Here is a 24266-nt window from a genome sequence, read left to right as displayed (position 1 = left end):
ACAATGCAGCCGATTAAAAGATAATGCAACTCGACTAATGCAGAGTGAGACCTCTGTTGCCAAACCAGAGCTGGTCATAAGCACACTGCACAATTATGGGAACTTCTCCACTCTCTCCAGAACTGTTCCTTCACTCATTTGGGAGTTGAAACGGGTGAAGCATTTGATGAGATAATATACCCATGTTGGTGCTTAGTTTTGGCGGGGCTGATGGTAATGCCCCATCCTTTGGTGGCATGCTCCATATCTATAACTGCGTTTTGTTGTCCTTCCCCCGCACCTCTGGTTAGCACGGTTGGCTACGTATAGTGCGAAAGAAGCTCAACACACATCCAGGTTCAGCAACAACAGTCCCGAACTCCTCAGAGTAAGCAGCAATTACCGGATTTATCAGCGAACATAATAGCATGGTTGATCAATAGGGAGCCATCTCGTGACCGCACCAGGGCATCAAATCAGCCTCCTATTGAATCCACTACCAGATACAGTGGGGTTGTTTTTGGCAGTCATTACCACACTCGCTGACCCCGTCATTCATTGACAGCGCAAGTTTCCTAGGATTGGCTTCCGGTTCCTCGCCTCTCCCACGACTATCGGATGCCTGACGCTCTCCAACTTTGATCAATTATACGGTCCGGCTCCTGGGAACTGTCTGCGTGGGTCATAATACGGCAATTCACTTTTGTAAAATTCAGCTTCATGTCAACAGAACGGTGCTAAAGATATTTAATTCCGTGCCTCGTTGCATCCCTTTAATTTCAGCAATCCGAAAAACGCCCGCCATAATTTCATTGATTACCCTCCTGACCCTGTGAGGGATAGCCCCTCCGTTCCTCGCCCTGCACTGTTCAGTCAGCGAGGCCACCTCAAATAGGCCGTGAATCTGCCACTAAAACGGATGCAGAACGCAGCGCAGCGTCGCACGCGGATTTACACCCCAGGAATTCCGCGTGGGTGAGCAGAGTTTCCCGTTGATTTGACCAGACTAATTAGTTTGAATAATTACTATTAAAAAAAGCCTCTTTACATTTCTTTGTTTATTTGTTTGCACCGCCGTGCGTCATGTCACCCGTGCGATGTGGGGCAAAGCAACCGAGGAGAGGCGCGGTTCAGATTTGGAAGCCCGCACACAACATTTTGGGTGCCCAAAGGGCAATCCTCTAAGCCGCAAATTATCTTATCCATGAACTCACTTCATCTCAGATAAGAAGAATTATACCAGGATTGTCTAAATTGGGAAGGCATTAAATCATTTGGGGGGGGGGGGTTGGGGGGGCATTTGCTTACCGCGACGCCTGTGCTGTGCTGCAGAAAAAGATCGCTAATGAAATCCACCACATCAAGCATACGCTCGGCGTGGAGGACAAATGTGAGGCCTCTCAACGCGCGCGCGTTAAATCTGGCAGAGCCGTCGGCTTCTTGCGGCTCCGACGTGGTGGCGGTGTTGCAGGAGAAGGCATTAATGAAAGCCATATTTTATAAGCGGGAGTGCAATTCACACCGTGCAGTTGGGCAACGAAAGCATTACATGGTGGGAGAGAACTCTGCCTTTATCTGCGAAGTTGTTGAGCGCAGCGATATTTCATCGTGTTGCAGGTACACGGCAGAGATAAGGCAAGCACTCACCACCGGGGTGATATTGCCCGATTGTGGACAATATTACCCCGATGCCCTATTTGTAAAGAATTCTCCAGCGAGAGCGTCCGACGCCAAGGTTGCGTGTGCCACGCGTGCAAAGCGTGTCAGGAGTGGATGGGCTTTATGGGTGCCTCTTGTCTCAAAACAATATTTGTACCAAGGTAATTGTGAAGTTTGGTTCGTTTTTATCAGTTATCTCATCTGATAAATCCTTCGACGTCTGTGGACAATGTCAATTGAAAAGGAATGATGGTCCATGTAAGCCTAACTTGGTCTTCAAGATTTTAGTCATGAAGGTTTTTTTTTTATTCCATTACATATGCAATGCTTTGAATTCGCGACGAAAACCAAATTGCCTACAGAAAAGCCAAACAATTTCAAGATAATTCTCCAATTCTGCAGAAAAAAAAGTTGAAAAAAATCGTACTTGCTGTACTGCATCGCAAAAATGCACCAGATTGCCCAGCAGATCGGTGCGTCGTGCAATCGTCCTGACTCAGTGTCTACATGATCCGCGAACCCCACCTCTCCGCTGCTAGATGAAAAGCTCAATCCACCCCACCTATACGGGTGCCAAGCACTGTATTACTGTACCGCGATAGTAGGCGGTGATCACATTCTAAAAAAACATGTAAGTATGAACATAATTTTAATATCCCATTCTCAAAAGTCATTGACTCTCCTTCATATATATGTAAATGACATAAAGTATTCATGTGGACCACGAGCGTAGAGCGGTGGCTGGGCTGGCCCAGGTGGCTAATTTGCGTGTCAGACCAGAGGGCTGCCCCTGCTGAGATCCTAGGTTAAGAACGGCCCAGATAATTACAGCCACCGTGGCTCTCATTTAGCATGCATATACAAGCACGGTGCTCCTGTGTGTGTGTTTTCTATTTTATTTGTGGGTAGCGGCAGTGTAGCGGTCGGCGCGCTACGCTACGAACCCGGCGGAGACCCGAGTTTGATTCCCGCTCACGGCCACCAACACCGGTGATGATTATCTGAACTGGTGCTGGGCCTCTCCTAGGTAGACTCAGCCTCAAATAAGTATCTGGTGCGGTATGTAAAATCATCGCCACTGGGGAGACGAAGGAGGTCGGGCGTGGTGCTGGCCACCTACCCCCTCGTGTGCCATTCCGGCCTTCATAGGTGCTCGCAAACAGCACGTGCCCCAAAAGTATGTTAAGGCTATACGGGGGATCTTTGTTTTTTGTGTATGATATTTAAGACCTTAAGATTCCATGTGACGATCGATCGACAGCACATAGCAAGGCTAAAGCTTTAAATTACCATGATATTTTTTTTTGCTGAATCATTCTTACGGATTAAAATGTTTTCAAATATGTCAAACCAATCTCAATCCACCAACGGATTAAGATCTCCAGAAGCCATCTCAGTAAGTAAGAAATGTTGTTCGACCATGATTCACCACGCTGGTCAGTGCGGGTCGGCAAGAGAGGGAAAGGCAGGACCGGTTGTGAAATTACTTGCCGCTGATATTTCACCGTGGCCAGAGTTGAACTCGGATCGCCGGGTTCAGAGCGCAGCACGCAAACCACTGTACTACCGTCGCTCCACATTTGCAAGTAAATATCCATTTTCTTTCAGACTTATATGCATATGTAATAATTAAACTATTTTATTTTGAAACTTATTTATTTTATCAGGTAAGGCCCACTTGAGTTATTTAGTTCGTTTTCAGAAGCGACCTGGCCACAAATGATAGTTCAACGAAGTGGTTCATCGTGTGGCAATTTATAGCAACCAAACACTCTACACACGATGCTAAATGTGGAGGGAAAAACCGGAAGACCTGGAGAAAAATCCACACTACCACGGGGAGAGAGACACGCAAACTCCATATATACAACAGCAGGCGTCAGGGTGAGGATCGAACCCACGACCTCCGGCGTACCAGGCGAAGTAGTGAACATCTCGCCACCGCGGCAGCTTAATTTTAGAAACAAGTTGAGTTCTCTCTCCTTTAAATGTTGTTTATGTAATCCTAGAAAAGCGACCGTATTCTCAGAGCTAGTGACGTTCCAATTAACTTTGTTTGAGCACACGTTTTGTTTACACACCAATACTCGCGATACTGATGTTGGTAGGTTTATTCATTGCGGGTGGAATGCTGGCACGGTGATTAGTGCAGCGCGTGACAAAATCTGACGATCCAATTTCGCTCCAGAATCAGAATATTAATTTAGACTGCAGGAGAAATCCGATGAGCTATGAAGTTCCTTTTTCACAGATGCCCAGTTGGGGCGGCTCAGAAAGTAACAACAACAAAAAAACAATACACGATAGGAGTGCAACGCTTCCCAGGCTATGGCCAAGACGGGCAATGAGCGATATCCAAACCTGGCCCGGCAACAACCTTGAGCAACATTCACCACCGTGGGGCGGTACGGTCAAAATACCCGCATGGGAGAGGCCTTCATCCAGCAGTGCCTTGACGCATTTTTTTCTTCATCAGAAATTATACTTTTAAATGGATATCGGGTATTGAATAGTATGATGTGATTTCATTTGTGAAGGAAAACCTCCCTAAGGGTGCCACGGTGGCGAGATGTTAACTACCTCGCTTGGTATGGAGGAGGTAGTGTGTGCGATCCCGACCCTGACGCCTGTTTAGCTCGAGTTTTGCATGTTCTCCCCGTGGTCGCGAGAAACTTTCTGCGGTTTTTCCCTCTACATTTATGAACACGCTCTTTTGAGCATTTGGCTGCAATACAAAAAAAAATCCACGTGATAAGCAACTTCGTTGAGCTATCATGTGAGGTCATGTCGCTCAGTGGGCCTTACCTGGTCAAAAAAATCCCAGGACTTATTTTGTGGCTGATACACCACCTCCATTATAGCACTTGCTATTTGCTGTGGTTTTTCACCAACTTGCCACTTAATCCAACCTACCACCGATTCTATAACATAGTGAGAAATTGCACCCTGCGGTGAAGTATGTTCTTATCAACCCCATGACCCACGAGGCGTTGGCAGGCCCTGGCAGCGGATTGACCGCTTGGGTTATGAATTCAGAATTATTTGAAACAATTTTTTAATATTATTTTTTACCTTTGCCACGCTGGGTCGAGCCAATTTAACTTTCAAACGAAGCTACTTAAGCACCGAGAAAGGTTCATAACGATTCCGTGCTTCGTGTTTTTGCGAGTCCCTTACCAGTAGGTGGGCTTCAACAGGGAACGTTAATGTCATTGTGCAGTTGCCCTTAATGGGTAAACCTAATCGTGTGTCATCGTTAAAAAAGCACAACTTTACACCACCACCCACAACCCACCACCACCACCCACCACCACCACCCACAACCACCGGCACCGCACTCGCAATGCACTATGCCTGTCCGCATTGAACACCCAAAGTATGCGACTCGCACTAAACACATGCAGATGTACGTAACGGAACAACGGCCAATGGGCGATCGGGTGCGTGTGCGATGAACGTGCAATTAATGTATTTCCTGGAATTAATGCGCTCGGGGTTGTCAAGTCAGTGGCGTGGCATTTGATCGTGGCGGGCGAGCTGTAAAGACGGTGCCGTAGCTGGGTACAAGGTGGACCGTGGCCAAATGTGGCCACGAGTGAGGAGAGGCGCGCCATGCATTAGAGAGTTGTGAATGCGCGTGGATCAATGGACGAGTCACGTAAATACTCTAATCCCTGCACCCCCTGATTGGCTGATCTCGACCTTTACATCTTTTCTAAGCTGGGGGATTGAATGAGGAATCGTTAGACTTGGACATATACCGACTCTCTGCAGGGGAAAACACATGCACACATGGCGAATCTCCACAAGGAATACACATGAACACGTGGCGACTCTCTACAGGGGATACACATGAACACAGGACCACTCTCCACAGGGGATACACATGAACACAGGGCGACTCTCTACAGGGAATACACATGAACACAGGACCACTCTCCACAGGGGATACACATGAACACAGGACCACTTTCCACAGGGGATACACATGAACACAGGGCGACTCTCTACAGGGAATACACATGAACACAGGACCACTCTCCACAGGGGATACACATGAACACAGGACCACGCTCCACAGGGAATACACATGAACACAGGACCACTCTCCACAGGTGATACACATGAACACAGGGCGACTCTCCACAGGGGATACACATGAACACAGGACCACTCTCCACAGGGGATACACATGAACACAGGGCGACTCTCCACAGGGGATAGACATGAACACAGGACCACTCTCCACGGGATACACATGAACACAGGACCACTCTCCACAGGGGATACACATGAACACAGGACCACTCTCCACAGGGGATACACATGAACACAGGACCACTCTCCACAGGGGATACACATGAACACAGGACCACTCTCCACAGGGGCTACACATGAACACAGGACCACTCTCCACAGGGCATACACATGAACACATGGCCCGTGCATGGCCAGGCTGAAGCCGCTTGTTAAAGAGCTTCGTGGTTCAAACCCGGTAGCTACCCTGGTAAATATTGCAAGCGCATTAACCATGACACACACGCCCTCTGCTTCCCAGTAGACGTTAAAGACCCCGTGACATTATTACGAATAACAAGATCAGGTTATGTGTGCTTGCATCACGGTAGGATTTTCCCAAATTTGATTACTAAAAAAATAATTGTGTTAAGCCGCATCTCATCATGGTCCCCTCCCGGCAGACTTGACTCGTCTGTGAAGCACGGCTCATCTTTGATAGCCATGTGCATGTACGACTGGGGCAAATGTGAAATGTACTACATAATTACGATTACTATCAAGGTGACATTATACAGCACTGTTCAAGGAGAAGAGCAGTATTGAGCCGTGCTATTGTACCGTGTGCGCTCTTGCTGATTCAAATAATGCACAGATTACTGTGGACGTCATAGCAATACATTGGTAGAGTTTAAAATATATAAGACTTATAATTCCAGCATCGACACCATTAGGGACCTCCTTGACCTGAACAATCAACCTCATACTTTCCTACGCACCACGTGTGTGATTTACCCAAACAACGCGTCCATAAATATCTGCAGATTACGCGTTCCGTCAAATCCTCCCTCCCCCCCCGCCGCCCCTCTCTCGCCACTCCCTTCACACCCAACACTTCCCAATTTCTTCCACGGCTCAAAATACCCGACAGCCCATAATAATATATCGACCCCTAATGTTATCCCACAACATCTTCGCAGGAAAACAAGCGGGACCCCTGATAAGAAATCACCTCCACGCCCCCGACACACCAACGATGCCCCTAAACCTGGAAAGCTGTACAGATTGTGGGGGACAAATCAGCCGCTCTTAGGCACGCCAACTGACGCTCACTCACTCGCCTACGGTATCGACTGCAATGATTAACGTCGCCTTTAACGCTGCCTCAAGACTTGAGCCTCTGGCCCAAGATGCCCACGGCGCCACGGCGGCTAGGTGATGTTAACTACCTCGCCTCGTGTGCAGGAGGTCGTGGGTTGGAACACGACCCCGACTTCTGTATATGTGGAGTTTGCGTGTCTCTCTCGCCGTGGTCGCGTGGATTTTTCTCGGGATCTTACGGTTTTTGCCCTTCACATTTAGAAGCATGCATTGAGGTTATTTGGCTGCTATACAGTTCCGCACATTTGTGGCCAGGTGGCTTCTGAAAAAGAGATGTATAGCTCCGTGGGGCCTTACCTGGTGAAATATTAAAAGCGTTTCATTGTTAGCCCATGCTCGGCAGCACAATTGTACAGAAACATGTGACCTTGCTTAGATATTCAGGACTCTACCCTCTTCCAGCGCATTACCCAAGCCTGATCCTCCTCCTTCTCCACCCGTCTGACTCCAGAAACATGCCTCCTTTGCATCACACGGAAGGAATGAAATGGGGTGCCTGATGCAAGGAATGAAATAGGGTCAAGGAATGAAATGTGGGTACATGGCCAACTTCCCGTTTCCCACCGGTATCCCGGTGCCAGTGGGCCCGTTCAGCTCCTCCGGTCCGTTGGCCCCAGCGCGGTTTCACCGCCCGCCTGGCCTCTCGCTCGCGACGCCCGCCGTCTCACCGTCACCGCAAGGCTTACTCTGGGACATCGACTTTGCCAAATCGCAGTGATACGGCGCGTGGAAAACGCCGCGAAAATCCCACCGAAAGGAGCCGGCAGCAGGAAAATCGTGCGAGGCAACATCCATCCTGTCAGCAGATTTGGCGGCCCACTTCCTATGGGAGCTGTCCGCCTCCTCACTCCCTTGACTAACTACACACACCCCTTCCCCATGCTCCAAAGACAAAGATCCTGTCCGTGTGGCCGTATCCATGTGACCCTGTCCGTGTGACCATGTCTGTGTGGACGTCTCTGCCGGCATTGCTTTGCATTGTCTGGGAGTGTTGTTGTTTTTTTGCTGATTTGGCCAAGCTTGAAAAATCAAACTTACAGTATATAAATAGAAAAAAACAAATGTTTTTGTACTGACTCGCTTACCCTTTTCTCTATGTTGCATTCCTACCGTGCCTTTGTGTATTGTTGTGTTGTGTTCAATCTAGATTTGAAGCTTTCGTGACTGCAGGAATCCATACTCTTTGGTTCTTTCAGTAAAGTCATGTAGGTAGAAAATAAAAAAAAATCACGATGTTTCGGGTGCAACACAGTCCGTCATCAGGTGGGAAAGCATGGTCTGCAGACTGTTTTAAAAGGTTTTAAAAAGGGTGTAGCCCAAGGGTCACAACAAAAATGACCAACACAAATGTTGTGTTGTTGTAACCTGCTGATCCGCCATCTACTGGACAGCTGTGAAAAATAACTTCTGATTCTGTTGGCATCTCTTGCAGGCAACATCTCCCTCTCTTGTTATGATTGCATTATTAATATTACGAATCGCTTTGATCGTTCTGCCCGTGTCTGTGGCTGTCTCCTCCTGCCTATTTCACGCTCTCCATTCCTCATCGTCTCCGTCATTCGCGGGATGTTTCACTGCGTAATTACCCCGCGCCGTGCGTGGCTGTTCACATCAGTTCCCATCTGACTCCCATCTGCGTGTCCTCCTTCACTTCTCCCAGCGTCTCTCTGAACGTGCGAAATCCGCACCTTTGGCCTACCAATCCCAGTTATTTAGAGCAAAAACTAGTTAATCGTACCAACCCCCCCCCCCCCCACGATTTTAAGTACATTGGTTAAAATATATTTTGTAGATAATGATTCATGAAATGTATATAGCAGTGATTGTTGACACAATAGACAAAGATCCCCTGTATAGCCTTAACAGACTGTTGGTGCAAGTGCTGTTCGCGAGCACCTATGAAGGCCAGAACGCTACACGAGGGGATTGGTGGCCAGCTCCACACCCTACCGCCTTTGTCTCCCTAGCGGCGATGTTTACACACCACACCAGGGACTCATTTGAGGCTGAGTCGACCTTGGAGAGGCCCAGGATCGGTTCAAATAACCGTCACCGGTGTTGGCTCGTGAGCGGGAATCGAACTCGGGTAGCCGGGTTCGTAGCGCAGTGCCACTAACCACTCCACTACCGCGCCCCATTTGCTGACACAGTCCATTGTATGACACACAGCACAGTACACAGTACAGACACTCTCTCGGCATCCTGCGAGAATGCTGCATCCCATTGCTCACAATTTCCGCCAACTCCCTGCAGTGTTGTTAGCGAAGCTTGCATCGACGACGCGTCCAAGCGAGGTGCACCATCGCGCGAATCTGTCCTCACTCAAGAAGCGTTTCACTCCCCTATAATTTGCTGCTGCTTTAGTTTCAACATCCACCGCAATCTCTGTGGCTTAAGTTCTACCGCGCGATTGTGAATGCCGTCTTCAGCTTCAACACCCATTTTTTACACACACACACATATATATAAACTTTCTCTATTGTCACCGCACATCTTCGGTTGCCAACATTTCAGTCTTCTCAGGGGGGAACGGTGACAGAGCCAGGGTTGACGGGTCAACATCATTAAATAAGTGCCCACAAAGTCTCCAGCAAACCCCTCAATAATCGTGACCCTGGGCCCCTGATGACTACTGACCCGAGACCACTATGGGTATTTTACCCCCTGGTGCTGGGCCTGAAACGATTGTAGTTTGAAATGCCGAGCGGGCAACCTCTGACTCAGTGCTAACAGTGGTAAGAAAGTTTTTGTTTAAATATTTTTTGGGACAGCACAAGGTAGCAGAATTGGCTCGCTCAGTAGTCCACGAAAGGAATGGTTAACGATGCCAGTGTCTGAAAGTGCTTTTTAAAATAAGCCGGGATTCGGTATGCAGTAGAGCTTCCCATTTTTCATTCTTGTTAAAAAATGTTTTTTTATCGGTGACCAATAACATCCACAGGGTCTGGCTAATCCATTATTCTTTCCGTCATCCACATATCAAGCCTCCCTATTACCCGCATTGTCCGCGATTCTGCCGATGAGGGCAAGGATGCAGAGGAAGCAGGCAAGGGGACGTAGGAGTCGCTGCATCAATCCGATTATCCACAGCGCCCGTCCGCGGACAATTGCAAGAGAACGTGGACATCGGAGGGGGGACGGGAGGGGATAAATTGACTCCCTTATCCAGGAGGTAATCGTAGGCGATGATTGACCGATGACGATCACGGCAGTCGTCATCGCTGCTGTTGGCACCGGTGCCCAGCCGACACCACCTCCGCTGTCAGTGACGGTGACAATGACCGTGCATTGTTGTCGACTCAATGGGCTTCTCTCACCTGCTCATCAATACTGATTTTTATTTGTCAGTCTGCTGCTGCCGCCGCCGCCGCTGCTGGCCCTGCGTCGCCAGTAACCGCTGATGCCGTTGCCATTTCTGCCACTTCCAGTCGCCAAACGGCAGCCCGGCGCAGCGCCTCCGACCACCGCGGTTGGCTGCGTACGGTGCGAAAGAAGTCCCACATACGTGCGTACACACAGGCGGCACGCCTCACCGCACCACGCGGCTCGCGAGGGGCGCTGCCCGTGATGAACGCAGCCTGTGGCCGCCACGCCGCATCGGACGAAGGGTGGGGATATGAATGGGGGAGGCTCTTAATTCCCGCAGGTGCCACTAACCCACAACGGGACCCTCCCTGCACGGACACAGCATCCGCACGATGTCTGCTGCGTCGACGACAACACTCGGGATGCTTTCTCGCTCGTAACGGGCTCTTTGGGCGCACATTTTTTCCGGGGCGATACTTTTATTCATTGATTTGTTTTGTATACTTCACGCACGCGAAGGGAAGCCAAGGAGTGAAACGAGACAAAGCGAGAGTCGAGGAGTGAGCGCGCGCAACTTCGAGCACGAAAGCCGCCGGCGCTGGGGAGCTTTGCCGCATCGCCCGGGGTCACGGGAGGGGGCGGCCTTCGTCCAGCAGTGGATCGAGCACGGCCGATAATGATCACGACCGATAATGATGACAATCACGCGAAACCTTCTTTCTTCAGGACTGCTTTTTTTTGTGCTGGAATTGTTGCCACCCCCTCCCCCCCTTATCACGGTTGGCTACGCACGGCGCGAAAGAAGTTCAACATCCATACAGTACACACAAAGCACCAAAACATTCACGCCGAAGCAGGAGGATGTCTCCTCAACGCTGGCTGTCCCCCTGGTGATGCTGGTGGTTTTAATTACCAGCGAAATGTCACACGGTCCTCGAGTTGCTAATATTGTAGTGGGTTTACCTCTCCGACACACCGGTGCGCTGAACTAGCAACGAATTGGCACGTTGCGTTTCGGTAGACAAACCCTTGCCAATTGGCAGTGTCGGGTGGTGGCGGGTTTAACGACACATTCACGCGATCTGACCCACACACCTCTATTGTGGATTTAAACAAAGGGCATTGTCCACAGCTGTGCGTTTCACGGCGGCAACAGAGAGCTCCCCTTTTCTGACTCCCAACTTCAACCGAGCACTCACACGCAGTACACACACGCAACACTCACACAGTACACATACGCAGCACTCACACACAGTACAAGTACAAACACAGTACACACACACACACAGCACTCACACACAGTACAGACACACAGTACACACACGCAACACACACACAATACAGACTCGCAGCACTCACACACAGTACTGACACAGTACACACACACAGCACTCACACACACAGTACACACACAGCACTCACACACAGTACAGACACGCAACACTCACACACAGTACAGACACGCAACACTCACACACAGTACAGACACACAGTACACACACACAAGACTCACACACAGTACACACACAGCACTCACACACAGTACAGACACGCAGTACACACACGCAACACTCACACACAGTACAGACACACAGGACTCACACACAGTACAGACATAGTACACACACAGCACTCACACACAGTACAGACACACAGTACACACACAGTACACACACACAGTACACACACACAGTACCGACACAGTACAAACACACAGTACACACACAGCACACACACACAGTACACACACAGTACAGACACAGTATACACACACAGCACTCACACACAGTACACACACACAGTACACACACAGTACACACAGTACACACACACACAGTACACACACACACAGTACACACACACAGTACACACACACAGTACACACACGCAGTACACACACACAGCACACACACAGTACACACACACAGTACACACACACAGTACACACACACAGTACACACAGTACACACACACAGTACACACAGCACACACACACAGTACACACACACACAGTACACACACACAGTACACACACACACAGTACACACACACAGTACACACACACACAGTACAGACAGTACACACACACAATGTTGCCCCACGTCCGACTGCATCGCCGCATTTGAGCGAATTAAAAACAGCAACAAAGAACGGGACAGCGACGGCTTCGTTTGGCGAATCGCTTCCTTGCAAAAGCGACATTCAGGGGTCCAACCGCGCTTCTTCGCTGCCCTGGCCACGCATGCTTTGCCATCAGGACGTGCATCACAGCACCACCTGTCACTGCCTCGACGAGGCCCCTCTGAGTCTCCTACAGAGTCAACGGGTTAAGCTCCCACTTTTCAGATAAACGAAAAAAAAAGTAACGTTACGAAAATCAGGCCCAAATACGGAATTACCGACCCGATATTTTTTTTGTAATGTTGATTGATCCAAACAAAATTTGGTCCGGAGCAATCCGAAAGCGTGACCTCACACATTTGCGGAGTATAAAGTGGATGTCACGTCTAGATTTGAAGCTTTCGTGACTGCAAGGATCCATACTCTTTGGTTGTATTCGGTAAAGTCACGTAGGTAAAAAATAAAATAACAAAAATCACGACGTTTCGGCCACAACACAAGCGGCCTTCGTGATTTTTGTTATTTTATTTTTTACCTACGTGACTTTACCGAATAGAACCAAAGAGTATGGATGTCACGTGACACCGGGTGACTCTCGCGAGCACGACGACACGGTTACAGTACGGTGGGTAGGGCGTTGGGAATGATCCAAACGTCAAGCAGTGATTGAAAGAGATGCAACACGTGCCCTCCCAATAATCTCAAGTCCACAATGTTCAACGCGTTAACTCATTCCCCACTGTTGGCGAGGATCAGACCCCGATCGGAGCCGACCTTTGTTTCATGGCCACCTCGTTGTGGGGTCCCTCCCCCCCCCCCCCCCAGCACGAACACGTGTACACCAGGATTAACGCAAGTTAATTGTTGTAATAGTAACCATAAACAGACGCAGTACAATGTAAAGGTTTCGAAAAAAAAATGTTGCTATGTACGTTCACAAATAATAATAATAATCATTTACATTTTGTAAGGCGCATTTCAGCCAATGATTTAAAATGGCAGCCTAACGTCAAACTGTGAGAGCGATGCAAGAAGCTGGGTCGGATTAACGATTTTAGCTGCCAGGTTATTCCATGCACGGTTGGCAATTCAGGGTCGGAGTTCAAGTCAAGAATTGATTATTTTTGTTGTTGTTTACTAATTTGGTCGAGGGGGAGGGAGTGGGGGTCACGCGAATGTGAACTATTTACCTGCGTGTGAACCCATTACATGCAACACAGCTAATGCGATAAAAAAAAACAAATCTCTTTGATGCACGTATCGCGAGCTTAAATCATCTGCTGCTGCTGCTGCACACGATGCATCTGCGCGAATTGTGTGCTATGAAGAAGGGCCAATGCTATGTATACAGGGTGTTTAAAAAGATGGACCCGATTTGAAATCGCTATATCTCTGCAGCCACGAACTGCCCATTAATCAAACTCTTACCACTTGAAAGGGCGGGGCATAGAGTTTCAAATGATTACCGCTAGATGCCTCTCCCAGCGCACAAACAGTCCCTAGCCTCAGTCATTGGCAAAACAACTGCCTCAACGTTGGATAGATTGCATGGGACCCCAAGGCTTGGCGCTACACTCTTGGCCCCCAAGATCCCCCCTGCGAGTTTGTCTTGTGGGGATACGTCAAAGACCGTGGTATTTTGTGCCACCATTAGCGACTAATCTGGATGACCTCACAAACAGAATCACGGCAGCGGTGACGTCAGTGGATGAAGACACTTTGAGAGGCGTTTGGGACGAATTCAACTCTCGTCTCGATGTTGTCCTTACAGCAGGTGGAGGGCACATTGAGCATTTATAAAAATGGTTAGTAAAAGTTGATAACTCATTAAACCGTTTGTAACTTTTTGTGTAATTGTAACATGTTGCCATCGTGAAATATACTGCTTTGAAATTGGGTCCATCCTTTTGAAACACCCTGTATATATCCCTCATATAAAGTCGCTGTCATTGACTAATGTGTCGTTTTATCCATAAAATGCAACATGAACATGACAACAGGAAACTCAATGTGTGTGTCTGTTGGCAATCAAACCAGTACGTCGCTTACCGCGAGTCTTTTGCCCTCTCGGGATTGCGTTGTCGCATGCAGAGTTAGTTCATCAATAAATGTTGGCGAGACTGCGTAATGGACTTAGTGTGTGTGGCATTCTTTGAAGGCCCTTGTGGGGCAGGGGCTGTACTGACGAGGGGCCATACTCCGCGACAATCTCCTTGCCGATCTCGTTCAGGAGCATAAACCACCACCATCATCGCCATCATCGTCATCATCATCATCATCGCCATCGTCATCATCGCCATCGTCATCATCGCCATCATCGTCATCATTATCACGCGAACTCTCCCGTGTCGCCCTCGCAGTAGCAGCAACCGCTTTTGGCTCAGCCATCGAACAAAAAAAACGGTGAGCACGGCGCATCGCGCGCATTCAGGGGCGCGTCTGCGATCATTTGGAACCCCTCTTCCTTCTGCTGTGCTCAGTTTGGTGTCCTTCTGTTGTGTTCAGTTTGTTGTCCTTACCCCGCACCTCCAACGAGCACGGTTGGCTCCGTTGCAGGCGCGAAAGAGTGTTCAACATACACACACGTACATACAAAGGGTGTCACGCATTGTCAGATAATGTGATAAAGCATTCGATTCCCATGCGTGTCATCCAACAAAACATCATCTCGGTAGGGGGGGGCAATCATTTCAGCCCAGGGAAAGCTGCCAGAGTACACAATCTCTACCGTAGACTCGCTTTCGGCAATGTTCGGTGCAATTGCCCCGGTGTTTGGATGCAATCCTCTCTACATCCTTTGTCATGCTTAGCGCCAAGTCGCTGTCCAGCCCCAGCGGGGTGCTGCAAAATGAAACATTCACCTTGGTTATTACGTTGCCAGCGCATACGCGGCGTGACAAGTACAACCTCACGCGTTCCAGCAAACCTCGTCAGTTTCGGGTTTTAACATCTGTAGCAATCGGCGCTCGGTGCAAGGCAGGATAGGCGAAAGCCACAGAGGCTGTCGAAAGACCTGCCACGAGGCTGCAACACCAGCGCCTCCCAAACACGCGGTGCACTCTCGCGTCTGCTATAACCGCGACACTCCGATCGCAGATCGGCCGTGTTGCGTGCGAGCCGGCGAGAAAACCGCGCGGTACCACAGCGACAAGTCTCACTGTGACACAGCGCACACGTTAAACAAGAACAAGACGACGATCCTCCCCGTATACAGCCTGTGACAGACTGTCGGGGCAAGTGTTGTTAGTGAGCACCTATGAAGGCCGGCACGGCACACGAGCGGGTGGGTTGGCCAGCACCACGCCCGGCCGGCTTTGTGTGACGATGTTTACACACCGCACTAGGTTCTCAATTAAGGCTGAGTCGACCTAGGGAGGCCCATGGCCGGTTCAGATAATTGGCACTGGTGTTGGCCGTGAGCGGGAATCGAACTCGGGAAGCCGGGTTCGGAGCGCAGCGCGCTAACCGCTACACCACACGCACACCCAGACATCCACACGGACAAACACACAGACATACACACGGACATACACACAGACATACACACGGACATACACACGGACAAACACACAGACATACACACAGACAAACACACAGACATACAACAACAACCGCCATTCGCCACTAAGTGGCGGTGACGTCACCACGACGCTTGTGCCAGGCTATGTGCACCCTGAGGCCACGTGAAGTGTCGAACGCTCGCTGGCAGGAGGTCACGGGGCAGACCCAGGTGCCACGGGTCGACTGACTGAGATGACTGGCTGATGCACCACCTGTGCCCCCTACTGTGCCAACCCGCTGTGCTTTAGCCACCCGGCGCTCCGCTCGCTGTTGTGAGCGTCGCTCCTCCGCCCTCCGTTGTTGTTGGAGGGCGACTGCCTCCAACTGCCCAGTAGCATCCTTCACGAGCCTCCTCCACAGACATACACACACACAGACATACACACGGACAAACACACAGACATACACACAGACATACACACAGACAAACACACAGACAAACACACAAATATACACACAGACAAACACACAGACAAACACACAGACATACACACAGATATACACACAGACATACACACAGATATACACACAGACATACACACAGACAAACACGCACACACACATACCGAACGGATAATTAACGTCACATGATGGCGAGAGATGCTGACCGCTTTCATCTATCAGTGGATTGATTGATCATGGGTGATTATGATTGTCGTGGCTGCTGCTGATGATGATGATAATTACAATGAAACGCATTCGCGCACCATAATGAACTGTAAACCATACATTATTTTACCAGGTAAGGTCCACTCTTTTTCAGAATCGACCTGGCCATAAATGATAGCCCAACAAAGTGGTTTATCATGTGACAATGTATATCACCCAAAAGCTCTACACACGAGCACGGGGAGAGAGACACGCAAACTCCAAATAAACAGCAGGCGTCAGGGTCGGGATCGAACCCACGATATCCTGTACACCAGGCGAGGTAGTTAACTTCTCGCCAGCGTGACACCCCAATGTAGGCGCACACGCATCACGAGCCAGCCCCGATATGATCCGAGTGGAACGCGAACTCACACCGAACACGTGTTCGCGTGCAGCACACAAACCAAGAGAGCCAGACACACACACAACACACACAGACACGTGTGTACAACTCCGGGAGTTGCAAGAGCGACGCCTTCCACCACCTATTGATCGCGTTCCGCTCTCTTCCGAGGTGTACACCCACCAATCACGCGTGCATCACAGCGGAGACGCCGCATGCAAATTCAGAGAGACAGAAGCGGTGCTGCGTTAACGCATTAGCAGCTACAGACGGACAAGGCGAACAAATAAGAAGAGGCACGCTCACTCGTGTGAGCTTCACATCCCTTCTGGCATAACAGACCTCGCCACACACACACACGCGCGTTGTGTAGACACAGGCGCTACACGGCGTATTAATAATCATAATGCATACTTAAATGATCATTGTGACGTATGTATACTGTTGTATGTACCAGACGACTGCAACCACAAATTAATTAAAGACAAAGATCGCCCACCCCCCGGGGGGTAGCCGACAGAGGCTGTTGGGGACAAGTGCTCTGAGCGAGTGGCACACCGCCCTATGAAGGTCGTGGACACGGCTCACGGACAGCGCGGTGGTGGTGGTGACCAGCAGCACGCACGCCCAGCGCTGATGGTTTCATGCCCTACCGTTCCTCTCCGAGTCGACCTAGGGGAGGCCCGGTGAGTCCACCCACACGGAGTCCACCCACACGGTACGCCAGTGGAGGAGATGCGCGGGGGGGGGGGGGGCCCACGCGCGTTCGCCATTGGCAAGAAGACAATGCGCGTCTGGCAATGGTACAACGTAGCCACGCCACGATCGCTCTGCACAACAATGGGTCCATTTGTTTCGCGTTTTCAGTGCTCGCGGACGTGCGCTGAAAGTTTATTCCGCGCGGCTCAACTGCGCCGCGGTGTCGTTGACACGCGCGGGTCACGGCAAGTCACGGCTCATCGCGGCACGCACGCACACATGTACGAGCCAAGATAAATATCCCGCCCCTGCGTCGCCTTCAACAGACTGTTGGGGCAAGTGCTGTTAGCGAGCAGCAGCGCCTATGAAGGCACACGAGGGGGGTGGGTGGTCAGCGCCACGCCGAGCCGCCTTTGTCTCCCCGGCGGTGATGCTGACACGCCGCACCAAGTAATCATTTGAGGCTGAGTCGACCTACGTAAGGCCCACGACTGGTTCAGGTAATCGTCACTCGCGCTAACTGCTACCCGTACCACTCTCCCCATAACTACGCACACATGTACACACACACAAGGAGAAAGATCCCCCGTATAGCCTTAACAGACTGTAGGGGCAAGTGCTGTTAGCGAGCACCTATGAAGGCCGGATCGGTACACGAGGGGGTGGGTGGCCGGCACCACGCCCGACCGCCTTTGTCTCCCTAGTGGCAATGTTTACACACCGCACCAAGTACTCATTTGAGGCTGAGTCGACCTAGGGGAGGCCCAGGACCGGTTCAGATAATCGTCACTGGTGTTGGCCGTGAGCGGGAATCGAACCCGGGTCGCCAGGTTCATTGCGCAGCGCGCTAACCGCTACACTACCGCTCCCCACATGTACACACACACAGGTGTACACACACACAGGTGTACACACACACAGGTGTACACACACACAGGTGTACACGCAACCAGAGCGCCCACACACCTAGCGTGCAGGTACCGCGCTGAGCTCACCTGCGCGCGTTTAAATCATCCATGACTTTATTTCCAGTCCCGCATGGCCACGTGTCCCCATATCAATCAGTGGCGTTGCGTAGCGTGCTCGGGCTTGGGGGCATGGCTGTAAATCCCCACACCCCAACCCCCCCTCTCTTTGAATCCGGGGCACCCGGAGTCCAATCGAGGCCCGTAGGTCCGGGCGCAGTTTAACCTCCTGCACAACCCAATAGCTACGCCACTGATTGCCAGCGCAGTGTTAGTATCGTTCCATTTGCGTGCATGCACGTGTAACGACACATTGTTGTTGTTGTTTGTTGTTATCATTATTTGTACATGCACCCGTGGATGCATCCCGACGGCACCGCGGTCACGGGCACGCGGCCGCCCGCACCGGAGCCACGGTGTCCACGGGACGTCACCGGGACCCGGTGGGACCTCCGCAATTGGAGATGAGGAGTGCGACTAAAATGACGGTCACAGAGCATCGGCGCGCACGTGTCCCACTTTGTGTGTGCATTTGGTGCGTGCGTTAGTATCGCGCTGTCGTGTATGGAATGCGTGTGGGTGGGAGGAGCGGTGGCGCAGCGGTTAGCGCATTGGGCTATCAACTCCGCAAAAATTGAGTTCGATACCGGATCTGTGCCTCGCTCAAGGATCGATCTCTAAAGAGTGGGGAGACAAAGACGGCCAGGCGTGGTGCTGACAACGCCACCCATCATCCACTCTCTCTCGTGTGCCCTTGCAGAAATTAATAACTAGCGCCTGCCAGAGCGTGCCCCCAGTCCGTACGTTTCGCCGTACGTGGCCAATCGTGCGTAAGTGTACGTTGGATGCGCGATGCATTAGCATGGCGATCGTGCGATAAAAGTGCCACAAACAGGCAGCATTCTACCCTTGCTTATGGCAGCAATGTGTTCAGGAGCTAAATGCCAACGTCAATGTCTGCTAGTCACGACGAGAGGGCTTTAGGAGAGACACAGAGAGAGAGAGAGTCCGTGTTATTTGTGTTACAACATTGGAAACGGTATTATACCGTGTGCCTACTATAAAAAAAACCGTTAACCTAAACTGCAATTATCCCGCAACGCGCTCACTGCGTAACAGCGAGGTCCTTCAATCACGGGCCGGTGTCCTGTAGAGAAAAAAACCCCAAAACAGCGGCCACGCAGTCGCCTGTGGTGTCGCCACGCTACGGGCAGCAAGTTGCAGGCACAGCGGGGCGAGCCGCGGTGCGAGAGTCGTACCTCGCGCGCTGCCCATGGAGGCGAGCAGGATGAGAAGGGCAAAGTTCCAGAGCACGCAGGGCAAGGCGCAGGTGGAGCTGGCTCCGCGTGGCGGCGGCGCGGCTCCCGTCGTGGACGAGGTGGAGCAGGAGGAGGTGGGGCAGGAGGAGGTGGACGTCCGCGGTGCTTCCTGCCTCGGAGCGCAGCCGCGGTTTGCAGGCGTCCCGACAGACGAGCGACTGACGCTCCCATCATCTTGGCACGAAGTGGTGTTGCTCGTTGAATCAGCAACACCACCACCACCATAATCACCACCACCATCATCATCGCCATCACGACTGCCAGCACGGCTTCGTGTGGCCGTAGACAGGGGCTCGGCATCGCTGCTGCGCTCGGCGGACCGCTCGCCCATACCCGCGTGAATCTCGGCCGAAGCGCTGCCGCGCGGATGAGCCCCCGGGGCGCTGGCGCGCGAGGTCGCGGGCGCCCTGCCGCGCCGGGGCCTCCCCCACGGGGTGCCCGGCGACCCGGGCGTCTCGATGCCCTCTCCTTCACCCTCGTGGTTGTGGGCAGGGGCTGGCAGCCGAGGCGGCGGCAGCGGTGACCGCTGCGATGCGGCCCCCGGGGCCATGTCAGCGGCGATGACAGCCGCTGTGGCTGCTGCGGTGTGGTCTCGCGGAGTCCGCACGATTCTCGTGGAGATGGAATCCTCGTCGTCACCGGGGTTGCGTAACGGCATCTCCCCCATCGCTCCTCAAGCTGTCAGCTGACGTGTGACGGGGAATAGGGTACGGTGGAGCAGCAGAGAGACGGCAGAAGGCGGGGGGGGGGGGGGGAAGGAGGAGAGCGCGAGGCTGTCTGTCTGCGGCAGCGGTGGGCAGGCTTAGCGGAGCGGCGTGCGATGTTTGCTGGAATTCAGCTCGCCTGATTTATGCCCAACACTCTGCCACTCCGCTCTCCCAAAGCGGTGCGATTTCTGACATTATACTCTTCCCATACCAGCCCTCCTCCTCCTCCCCACACCACCACCGCACACCCCAGCATGAGCCTCACGCTGCGTTTGCTCTCTCCTCTGAGTGGCCGGAAGAGAGCGAGCGAGAGAGAGAGAGAGATCGTTCTGGGGGCTGCGGGCTTCGAGCCTCGGATGAGTCGCGCAAGCACAGCAGCACCACGCAAATACACAGGAGGTACACGCGACAAACACAGACTCCCCCCCCCACCCACACCCACACCTCCCCGCTCCGCCTCTTCAGAGCGAACCCGTCAGCTGCTGGTGCCGCTGCGTGCACGACTGGCGCGCAGCGGTGGGGTCCAGTGTGGGCACTCCGCCGCCAGCGCGCATCCACGCGCAGTGCGCGCGCGGTCTGTGCGACTCGCGCGAAGGCGACACCTCGAAGCACTAGGGGCGGAGCAGCTTTTAGAAGACGCGCGAGGAAAATCAATCGGTTAGCGCGCCGAGCGCAGCGCCAAAAGAGGACGAGGGAGGGCGGATTTGGAATGTATCTGGGGTGGCGCTCTCGGCCAAGCGCAAGAGAATGCGGGGATTCTATGAAGAATAAAAAAAAAAATCCAACGGCACGGACTCTTTTAACACTCCGTGTCGAGATGAAGAGCCCGAACAGCCACGCGATCGCCAGTGTTTTAAGATGAGCCGGAAGAGTTTAGAACGCTGTTCCGGGGATTATTTTGGGCAACCAGTTACATCCATCTCAGCGCCCTTATTTTTGTCCTAATTGTTCGCGCGCGAGTGTGTGTGTGTGTCTGTATAAATATATTAATCAGTTCAATATGATTATTGGGATGTAGGGTATAATATGGGATGTTTATGGACAGGCGTAGCTTCTGCTCCCGTAGTAGTGGTAGTAGTGCCTTACGCTAGTCGACAAGACACCAACGATCACAACCTTACGACGCAAGTTGTAAGTTGTGATCGTCCATCAGCGTGTCGTCCATCAGCGTGTCGTCCATCAGCGTGTCGGCGAGAATATGGGGTGAGAAATCACCTCGCGTACACATGACCACATGTCGAGTCACGTGCTCTGGCATGTGGAACACGGGGCAAGTTAAATGGCCACAATTCGTTGACCTTGCAGCTCACGTGTGGTGGGGTAAAATGTGGGTACTTCAACCTCTTGGCGAGGTTTATCTGGCAGGTGGGGGGGGGGGGGGCTCACTCGAGCAGAGGCCCTTCCGCCAGCAGTTGGCTTGAGCGAGCGATTGCAGGGCTTCGCCTTTAGATTTACCAGCGCGTCACTCGCACATCCCAACGATGTTCACCGCCCCCTCCTCCCCCGCATCTCCTCCCTGGCTCACGCCGCCCACTGCTCTACCTCACGCCGCGCTATGGCCACCGTGAGCAGGCGGTGACCACGAAACGTCGTCGGCCAGGCGCGTGCCCAGCTCGTTGTAGAGGGAGGGGGATGGGGCCCGGTGGCGGTTCTAACTTTGGCGCGGCAGCCCTGGTTAACGCTGCCGGTGTATTCGTTTGTTCGCGTCTCAATTCGCTTGTCCTGGTGAGGGTCGCGGCGGCAGCGTGTTGAGTAGTGGCGGTCCACACCTCCCTTTCCCTGGCGACAGACTACACTATACACTACACTACTATACACTACTACACTACACTATACACTACTACACTATAGCAGCGTGTTGAGTAGTGGCGGTCCAGACCTCCCTTTCCCTGGCGACAGACTCCAGCACTACATCGCTATACACTACACTATACACTACATCGCTATACACTACACTACACTATACACTACGCTATACACTACACTCCACACTGCAGCAGCGTGTTGAGTAGTGGCGGTCCAGACCTCCCTTTCCCTGGCGACAGACTCCAGCACTACACTACTATACACCACTACACTTTATACCACTATACACTACTATGCATTACTATACACTACTATACACCACACTACTATACACTACACTACTATACATAGACTCTAGCTCTTCCTGGGGAATTCCCAGGCGTCCCCAGGCCAGCCGAGCGACACAGTCCCACTGGTGTATTACCTCTTTCAAATATTTAATAATAACAATAATGCTACGCGCTGTCCGCTACGCGGTGGATGTTAAAGATCCCGTGCCGGAGTCATGGTGCATTTTTTTCTCTCCAAATTTGAAGATCAAACTAAATAATCACCCGCTAATGACTCCATTGGGATTATCCTGCACGTGGCAATCGTCGCTAGTAGCTACCCCCTACTGTGAAGGGCTTGGCAGGACCCTCCCGAAAAGAGTCACGGACACCCGCGTGAGACTCTGTTGAGTAAACACGCGCGACAATAACAGAGACACAACGACAATAACAGAGACACAACGACAATAACAGAGACACAACGACAATAACAGAGACACAACGACAATAATAGAGACACAACGACAATAACAGAGACACAACGACAATAACAGAGACACAACGACAATAACAGAGACACAAGGACAATAACAGAGACACAAGGACAATAACAGAGACACAACGACAATAACAGAGACACAACGCCAATAACAGAGACACAACGACAATAACAGAGACACAACGACAATAACAGAGACACAACGACAATAGCAGAGCCACAACGACAATAACAGAGACACAACGACAATAACAGAGACACAACGACAATAACAGAGACACAACGACAACAAAGAGCCACAACGACAATAACAGAGACACAACGACAACAAAGAGCCACAACGACAATAACAGAGACACAACGACAATAACAGAGACACAACGACAATAACAGAGACACAACGACAACAAAGAGACACAATGCCAGGTGAAAACAGAATCAGATCTCATTGGTTTTTTTCGGTAAAGTCACGTATGTAGAAATACAATAAAATTATATTAAAGCAAAAAACAATCACGAGGTTTCGATCACAACGCAAGCGATCTTCATCAGGTGTCAAGAACAAATCACGGAGGAAGTGTCTGTGTTGTTGGCCTGACTGGATGTGCTTCACATAATGTTTTTTCAGGTTTGTTGAATTCTCGTCTCTCATCTTTTTGTTGTATTTACCTCCGTGATTTGTTCTTGACACCTGATGAAGATCGCTTGCGTTGTGATCGAAACGTCGTGATTGTTATTTTGTTTTAATATAATTTTATTGTATTTCTACAGAACGTGACTTTACCGAAAGAACCAATGAGTAATTTTATGCAGTCACGAAAGCTTTAATACTTTAGAATCAGATCTATGTATGTACACTGGAGGGAATCCGATGAGCTATGAGAAGCTCGTTTTCACAGATGGCAGCCGATAGGTGCGGGTAAGAACGCCACAACAACAACAAACAGTACGACAACACGATAGGAGTGTAAAGTACAAGAAAGAA

At 51.2% G+C, this 24266-nt stretch overlaps 1 protein-coding gene across 3 annotated transcripts in view; it reads right to left on the bottom strand.

Moving 5' to 3' along the window:
- The window catches only part of LOC116946465 (CUB and sushi domain-containing protein 3-like), a 692643-nt gene extending 670809 nt beyond the window's left edge, over window positions 1-21834 (bottom strand). For 2 of the 3 annotated variants that reach the window (XM_032961362.2, XM_032961363.2), the window contains exon 1: window positions 19941-21833. In XM_032961362.2, coding sequence (XP_032817253.2) covers window positions 19941-20667 — 727 coding nt within the window. In that variant the 5' untranslated portion in view covers window positions 20668-21833. Of the gene's footprint in view, window positions 1-19940 lie in introns of all 3 variants that reach the window. The other variant, XM_032961364.2, reaches the window with a different exon arrangement.
- Between the last annotated feature and the right edge of the window lie 2432 nt (window positions 21835-24266).

This window comes from Petromyzon marinus, chromosome 27 (assembly GCF_048934315.1).
Source record: "Petromyzon marinus isolate PM22_M1 ecotype Great Lakes invasive population chromosome 27, UKy_Petmar_22M1.pri1.0, whole genome shotgun sequence".
Lineage (NCBI taxonomy): Eukaryota > Metazoa > Chordata > Hyperoartia > Petromyzontiformes > Petromyzontidae > Petromyzon > Petromyzon marinus.
This window is presented reverse-complemented; position numbering and strand designations above follow the sequence as displayed.